At 39.3% G+C, this 8,091-nt stretch overlaps 1 protein-coding gene across 6 annotated transcripts in view; it reads left to right on the forward strand.

The window, feature by feature from the left end:
* Nucleotides 1–5,466, forward strand: part of PER2 (period circadian regulator 2) — a 45,927-nt gene extending 40,461 nt beyond the window's left edge. For all 6 annotated transcript variants that reach the window (XM_021555762.3, XM_021555758.3, XM_021555756.3 and 3 more), the window contains 3 exons: nucleotides 169–361; nucleotides 1,917–2,067; nucleotides 3,000–5,466. In XM_021555762.3, coding sequence (XP_021411437.2) covers nucleotides 169–361; nucleotides 1,917–2,067; nucleotides 3,000–3,149 — 494 coding nt within the window. In that variant the 3' untranslated portion in view covers nucleotides 3,150–5,466. The remainder of the gene's footprint in view (nucleotides 1–168; nucleotides 362–1,916; nucleotides 2,068–2,999) is intronic.
* Nucleotides 5,467–8,091: the final 2,625 nt, after the last annotated feature.

Consider the following 8,091-nt stretch of genomic DNA (forward strand, 5'->3'; position numbering starts at 1 on the left):
AAGATTAATGCAGTTACTCAAGGGTGGAAATTCCCTCTGTTTAAAAAAAAGAAGTAGAATAGTGGTATTTATACATTCAGTTCTCTTTAATCTTCTCTACACTCAAAAACATTCAGATAATCCATGTATTGGACAATTTATAATGAAATGTTAAATCTCTGTTTACAGGTAGCAGTGAAACTAGTCACACCAGCAAATACTTTGGCAGCATTGATTCCTCAGAGAATCACCATAAAACCAAAATGAAGACAGAAATGGAGGAAAGTGAGCACTTCATCAAGTATGTGCTTCAGGATCCCATCTGGCTGCTGATGGCCAACACAGATGACACAGTGATGATGACTTACCAGATCCCCTCCAGGTAATTCCAGTGCCACAGCCCTTCACTCATTCTCTGCTTAGGGGAAGCAGAATGTGCAGGAGGAAAGATGCATAGGAACCTCTGTCTCTGCAGAATTAAACTGGGTTTAATGTTCAGCTCAGTGTCAAGAAAAATTCTTGCTTCCTTTATATGTTTTGTATACTACACAAGAACTTCTCAAAAAGGAATAATTGTTTAATTTGGCTCAGCTGTATTTTTAGGTCAATTTCCTGAGTTGAAATGAACTGTGTGTATTTTTTGGAAGCTGTTCCATAGTTACTGATTTGTTACTACTTGCCCAGAAATCCTTGGTGAATGTGCTTAGATCTAGGCATGGTCTGGCCTGGAAGATCTCCAGTCCTTGGCTCTTGTCCTTGAGATGCCACATTCAGTGGAATGCTGCTCTTGGACTTGTCAGTTTTTTTTCTGAGTAGTTAACCTCCATGTGTTCATTCTGCTCCATAAATTAGGATAAGGAAGTAGAAGTTAAAAATTGTAAAGTTTCTGATAAAATGAACTTACTTTAAAAAACACAAAACTCACTACTTCAGTAGCAAAGAGCAGATATAGGGAAAGAAGGGGTGACAAGTCTGTGGATTTCTTTTTTAACCTCCTTGTTTCTATTTCTTGGGAGCAATGAATGGTGTTCTGAGAAGAAGTGGAGGTTTCAGTAAAGACAAGCCTTTGAAAGGGAAGGTAAACAAGCTTTCAAAATACAGAAGCACAGGCATGATGGGGAAAGTAAAGAATATGTTGTAAGAAGTTTAGCTTTTTATTTTCTAGTTTTAAAGATACTTTGACATTTCTCAGTTTTTGTAGTCTGAAGTGTTGACAGCCATAGGTGTGAATTCCAGTAACCCATAAAAGCAGCAAAGCCTGCCAAAGAACAGGATATTTTGGTTAAGTAGAGTGAAGCTCATTGTCAGAGTGTGATGCCCAAGGAGTGAAGTGCAAATCCAACCTGTTCTTAGGTATCCTGTAAGGAATAGAAATTATTTTGGGTTTTTTGGAACTTGCTTTCTATTGTCATCTTCTATAGAGGGATACAGCTTGTAAATGTTGCTGTGGGATGGGTTTTTGTAGATTCCTGAATGGAGGTGTAGGGCATTTGGAGGGAGAGAGAATTTTGGCTGCTGAAATAGAGCTGTTTTTCTAAAGTTTAGTTTGTTCTTGCTGATCTTCTTAAACACATCTTACTCCTGCTTTATCTCCTGTGCATCAAGTGTCTGCTTTGGGTTGTCCTCCCACTGAAGGGGGGCTTGGACCTGGGGGAAACTGGAGCTTTGCTGGTTTCACTGGTGGTGCTGCCTGAATAGCTCTAGGAAAACTTCTCATTGATGGGATTTGAAAAGACAGTGAGCCAGCAGAGATGTCTGCAAATGCAGAGAGCAGCTGGAGTAATCACATTTCATTTTCTTCCAATACAAGATTTCTAAGCATAATGTTCTGGAACAAAAATTGTCTTTAAAAATGTTAGTATTTGACTGTGTAACCTCACGTAGGCATGAAGCCCAGAAACTGATGAAGCTCAATTTCTAAATACATTTTATTTTAGGGATTTGGAAACAGTTTTAAAGGAAGATAAGCAGAAATTGAAGCAAATGCAGAAACTACAGCCAAAATTTACAGAAGAACAAAAACGAGAGCTTATTGAAGTTCATCCATGGATCCAGCAAGGTGGACTGCCAAAAACTGTTGCTAATTCTGTAAGTTTAATGGGTTAATTACTTTTGCATGTATAATAGTGCTTAAATTATTAGCTGCCTGTGTTAGACTCTTCCTTTGCTGTTGCTATGAAAGCTTGGTCAATTATGCATAGGAAAAAAAAGAAGTTGAAACTTCCACACAGTGGTTTCTAGGCTGATTCAATTTAGTATAAATCTTCCTTCCAATGGAGGAAATTAAAGTAGTGGTGAATACAGTACAAGAAATTTGCTTCCTCTTTTTGAATTTCCATGTCTCTATTTGAAATGCTTTAGCAACACAGCAGAAACTTTATTACATAAAAATCTCTACTTTATGTGCAGCAATGGATGTCCATTGTTTTCAGAGTACAAAATGGAAGGGCAATGCACTGATCATTTTTTCTATCAGACTTCTCACTCAGGATTATGATTCCTCTAAATAGTTTAATGGCTTGAAAGGAAAAAACAAAAAAAGAAAAAATCCAACAGAACAAAGCATCCATGCAATTTTATTTGTTTGTGTATTTTACCTATTCACACACAAATATCTGATTGCATTTTCTTTTCCTTAAGCTTTCTATCATTTGTGGCTTTTTTATGCAAAAACTGTCAAACACAAGAGGCTCTGTTTGCACATGAGTGTTTCAAATGTCAGTGTGAAGAAATTGCAGTGGAATCCTAATCATGGGCTTAATGTTACTGCAGCACTGAGCCTACAAGCACCCACCTTGTGGTCTTTGGCACAGCTGCTTCCAGTAGAGTTCTCAAGTACTTTCATTGATTTATTGCACTTTATAAAATCACGGTGTGTGGAAAAGTTGTGGAGTAAAATACAACACAGGTGGAGAGGTTCTCTTGGAATCAAGGATTGCATGCAGGTGGACTGCTGCTTGGAAAAGCTTTTTATTTTTTTATTTTGCTTACGAGTGCTTCTATTCTTTTTTTCTTTTTAGGAATGTATTTTTTGTGAGGACAATATACAGAGCAATTTTTATACATCATATGATGAAGAAATCCATGAAATGGACCTTAATGAAATGATTGAAGATAGTGGAGAAAACAACTTGGTTTCCCTGAATCAAGTCAGTGAAGAACAAACATAGCCTTTGAGCCTGTTGTTTTGAAAATTGCTTCAAAACGACAGTGAAGGATCCACAGAGGTTTTAATCTTCTATCCAGCAGGATGAATGCAGTTCATAAAAGCAAATGTGTTTTTCTTGCTCTAGAAGAGTCATTTGTGAATGAATCTCTTTTTAAATGGTGGCAATCTCTTCCCAGTAAGGACATTGTTGAAGATGGTATAGCTTTTCTTTAAAAGACTCATTTTGCACTTACATGCCTCAAGTATTTCTTTATAAACTATAGACACTTTCATTGATGCCTACTGATTTTTGTAGAGTGGGTTAAGAAGTGCTGAAATCTCCTGACATACATACTGTTCTTCAGATCTCCTTTTGGTGATGGTTCAGCATTATAAATTGTTGAGCAATTTTGCTTAGTGGCTCTTTAGCATTGTTCTTAATATTTGAAGTGGTCCAGCATAGTAGGAGAAATAACCTTCAAGGAAATCAATTCACATTTGCCCTTCTCATACCAGTTGATCCTCTTTGTTTGTCTCCTCTAGTTTTGAATGTAGAAACTCTTTTTGTCTAAGAGGAATGTTGAGCTGATTTTATAAGATGGTCTGGTACTAAAGTTCATGTTGATGTGTAAGTACAGAGGACTGTAGACAACTCTGTAGCCTTTTATGTAAATGGACACTGCAAAACAATGAACTGTTTATTACCTTGAAGCATAATTTCTGAGAAATTTGTACTCAAGAAATCCTTATGCTTAAAGATTTTAAAAACTTAGGACCACAGAAGATGACTGCCCATGTTCCAGTGGCTGTTAGACAGAACTTGGGCTAACTTTAACCTTTATTTCTGACTTGTTTTGTCAGGAGGTTGGCTGTCAGTTTTTCCAATGTGGCTAAACAAACATCAAATTTGTATGTGACAAGAGAGAATTCGATGTGGCTTGTCCTTTGAAGATAGCTTTTATAAAAAAAGAAGTGATTTTGAGAATAGTGTTGACTCACGCTATTTGATTTACATAATCTCAAATTTAGGGTGGCTGGAATCCTTTGCTGTTAAAGATTTCATTTTAATGCCTCTGAGATTGTATTGACTTGAATGTGTGTACTTTATGTTCTTGTGCTCTTTATGTCTGTTGGATGTGGGAAGAAAACATGAGAGAACAACTGTTAGTATGTTGGTTAGTTAAAGGACTAATTTAGTCCTTCAAAGCAGTTTAGTTGCTGTGTTGCTAGATGTCAGCTGTAAGTCTTGGAGTGAAAAATTATGAAAGTTAATTCAATTAACTTCGATATGTTTGTCTTAAAATATTTTTTATGGGAAGCATTTCCTTTTTTCATAGGATAACATTTCTTTTCACTGAAATTTAAGGTTATTTTCATTCTATACAAATATTTCTCTTTGTATACAGAGAGGATGTGAAGTTACATCTGACACCAAAAACATGCAAAAGTGACTCGTATTCGCTTAGCAGAAGAAATAATTTGTTTAAAGTAATTAGTTATTAATTGGAAAATTTGCATTGGAGACAGGTTCTGCGGGTAGCAAAGTGTGTCAACTTGTGAAACAAGCAGAATCACAATTTTAAAGAATGAATAAGTATTTTAAATGTAGTGTGAAGCACTACCCAGCAAGACCTGATGCCTGTCTTTACAATTCAGCAAAGTCAAACGTAAATATTTGTAAATACAAAGTGAATGAGAAATTTTCCAGTGTTGGTGTTCACGTCCGATGTATTCAATGTTTTAATCATAAATGGAACAGTGCAGCTATACCAACATATTAAATATATTTCATTTTTACATGGAGACACAAACATGGACCAGGCTTTGGGAAATACAAAAGCTTTATATAAAAAGGAGTGCATCATCATTATACAAATAATTTTCAAAGACTTCTCAACCACTTTGAACTTCCTTGCTTTAGCATGCTTTTTTTTTTTCCTACGTCTTTTTTTATTTGTCCTCAGTTCTTTTATTATTTTTTTTCAATGACCATCTTGTAACCATAACTTAGTGAAAGGAAGAGAAAAGTATATTTAGAGCATTTTGTGGATGTGCTTACTTATGGACTTAATCTTGCATCCTTAAAGTGTTTGCATTTACAGGGTGGTATTAAAATATTTTCCTGTAACTTTAAATCTACATGCCTCCATTTATAGATAAGATTCTGAAGCTGTAATTTTTCCAAACTGTTGTAAGATGATTTATTTGTGATGACACTTTGTCAACATGTCAACAATGTTTTCTGTACACTGTGCAATATATTTTGGTTTTGCCACTTGTGACTAATTTTTATGACTTTGCTTTTTAGAAAACTGGTAAATAAAACAGATATATTTTTAGTTGCCTTTTTGTTCCTTGAGGCTTCTGCTCCAAGTAAGAAGTCAGAATATGTGCTTTACTGATGGTATGTGAGCTGGTATTGCAGACTCTAGAGCTTGCTGTGATGTTAGCTCTGTCTTTCTGCCCTGGAGTAAAATTGCTGCCAGCTTTTCTGACATCTAAGTTTAGTGCTCACATGGAAGATTGAATCTTTATATTGAGGAGTTGTTCTGAAGTCACGTGTAGATTTCCTGGAAGAGCAGTGCAGCTGGGCTCTGTGGTGATCAAATCTGCCACAAGACACCCTTGTTGTGCTTTCTGCTTTGCTCAGTGTCAGCTGCAGCCCCTGAGCCCTTACAGGGCTGGCTTAGGGACAGAGTTCCAGTTATGCCCCCTGCATTTGCTCTCCACAGTGATTTTCAGTCTTCTCTCGAGGTGTGACGTGTTGTCTGTGAAAATTGCTGGAACTTTCCAAGCTGCAGTGCTTCCCTCTTCATGTTTGCTTCTCTGGTGAGTGGGGCAGTGCTGGAGCTCAGGGCTTGGACTCCTGTTCAGAAGGGACCCCGGTTATGAGACCTTCATTAACTCTTCTTTTTCCATGGCTGTGTTTTGAGAGGTTGGTGGAATTTTTTATATAGAGCAAGCTAGTACAAGCCCTGATTTGGTCATAAAGGACCCAGATCCTTCTGTAAGCTGCACAATCAAGGTGTGTGGGTACCACAGAACAGGTCAGCCCACAGGGGAATTGCCTTCACACCAAGGGCACAGTGGTGGTGGTGTGCACTTAATTGCCAAGAGCTGCATTTTAAAACATGCTGTTAAACGCGTTGTCTGCTCTTTGCAGTCCTCTGAATTAATCCTAAATGTGAGGGCAGTTCTGTGTCTGTCTGAAAACCCTGCTGTCCCTAACAGCACCCGCGTTCCTCGCTCAGGGCAGCATGCAGAGAGCAGAGATGTGTTGGTGGAGCTCTGACAGCTCCAAACCTGAGTGTCACCACCTAACGGGGTCCCTGTGCCACCCTGTGCCACGCCAGGGGAGCTGGCTTTTGGATGCAAGTTCTGATAACTGATAACACGAACCTTGGGAGCACTGAGGTGCTGCTGGTGGGATAAATTGCCAGGCAAGGTTTCACACTCATTTCTGGTTTTGGTAAATTTCTTTTCAATTGTAAGTGTAATAAGAGTACGAGTTAAACGTGGCTTCGGGTATTCACCTACTCCTCCTTGGTGAGGTGTGCTCTGCCAGCAGCCGAGCCAAGGGCTTGCCCTGCAGAGCTGTTGGGAGGAGCCTTTGTCCGAGTTTTTCCCACCTCAGCAGCCCCTAGATGTCACTGGTGTCCTGGGATTATCTTTGGCAGCGTTTCCACCCTTTTGTCTTTATTCAGCTTCCTGTACATTGGGGCTGTTGAGTTTGCCATGACATTTTTTGATGTGAAGTGAAAGCTCTGTGGCTTGAATTTCAAATAAGATGATGAGAAAATTCATACTGAAGAGCTGTTGGCCCAACGACAGTGAATGCAAACATAAGGTCTGCTTGGAAAAGGGAAACAGACTGCTGAAAGCACCAGCTTTTAGTCCACTGAACAGCTGTCATGAATTTAGAGGTGAAAAAAGATGCTGACCTTACTGAGAATTAAGATCCTTGATGGTTGTTTTGTCTCTAATAAGGGTGGAAAGGACACAAGGCATTGATGAGCCTCTGACCCAAAAAGCATAATGAAATGAGTTGCATGTTTCTGGCAAACTAACAAACAGATGACTTGAAGGAGGGTAAGGTTTGTAGGTGTAACTTCCAGAAATCCCACTGTTTAATTGATCGGAAGTGCTTAAGAAATGTATTCAGTATACTGAACAAGGTAATCAATAGCTCAGGAACTCCATTTCCTCAGGGGCTGTGGAAGAGGACTTTATTTTCAGGGCTGCAACACGAGGTGTGTAACAGCTGCATCTCTGCTTCCCTGAAACAAAATACCAAACGAACAAAAAACTGAACCAAAACTTCTCCAGCCTTTCCAAGTGGAAAAGCAACATAAGACTGGGTAGAAACTGAGGCAACTGAACTCTTAATCCTGGGTATTTCTTTTGCTGTCTGCTGATAAAACATGAGCTCCACCACTGAGCTTTCATTCCCCGGGTTTCTGGCTCTAGCTGCAGACAGAGAAGCTGCTGTGGCAGCACATGAATGGTGTTTAACCTCAGTGCATAATACAGTGTGAAAACACTTGCCTCTCACTGGAGGGAAAATGCTTTTCAGCTGAAGGCCACGATGTGAAAGAGGCCCCGTGTGGTGAGGCAGGTGCTGAGGGATGTCCGGGGGGACAGTGCTGGCTGTGTGGGGCAGGAGGGGGGACAGCACCTGCTGCACTGGCTGAAAGCTCTGCTGGGGCAGCCGCTGCACCCTCAGCCCGAGGGGTGTGCTGCTTTCCACTCCCTTGTTTTGGTTTGTGTTAGATACAAGGGTGGATTCAAATTTCCTGCTCTTCCAGGATTGGTCAAGGTGTGCTTCTCAGTCTGTAGTAAAACAGGATATAGGGAATTTATTGCTCTCTTTAAATTGTTACAGTGGTCTAAAACTGCTTGTGTTGTTGTTGTACTGCCTGCTTCAAAAATTCTACTTCTGTCCAAGAACCTATTGGCTGTGCTTT

Source organism: Lonchura striata, chromosome 10 (genome assembly GCF_046129695.1).
Source record: "Lonchura striata isolate bLonStr1 chromosome 10, bLonStr1.mat, whole genome shotgun sequence".
Taxonomy (NCBI): domain Eukaryota; kingdom Metazoa; phylum Chordata; class Aves; order Passeriformes; family Estrildidae; genus Lonchura; species Lonchura striata.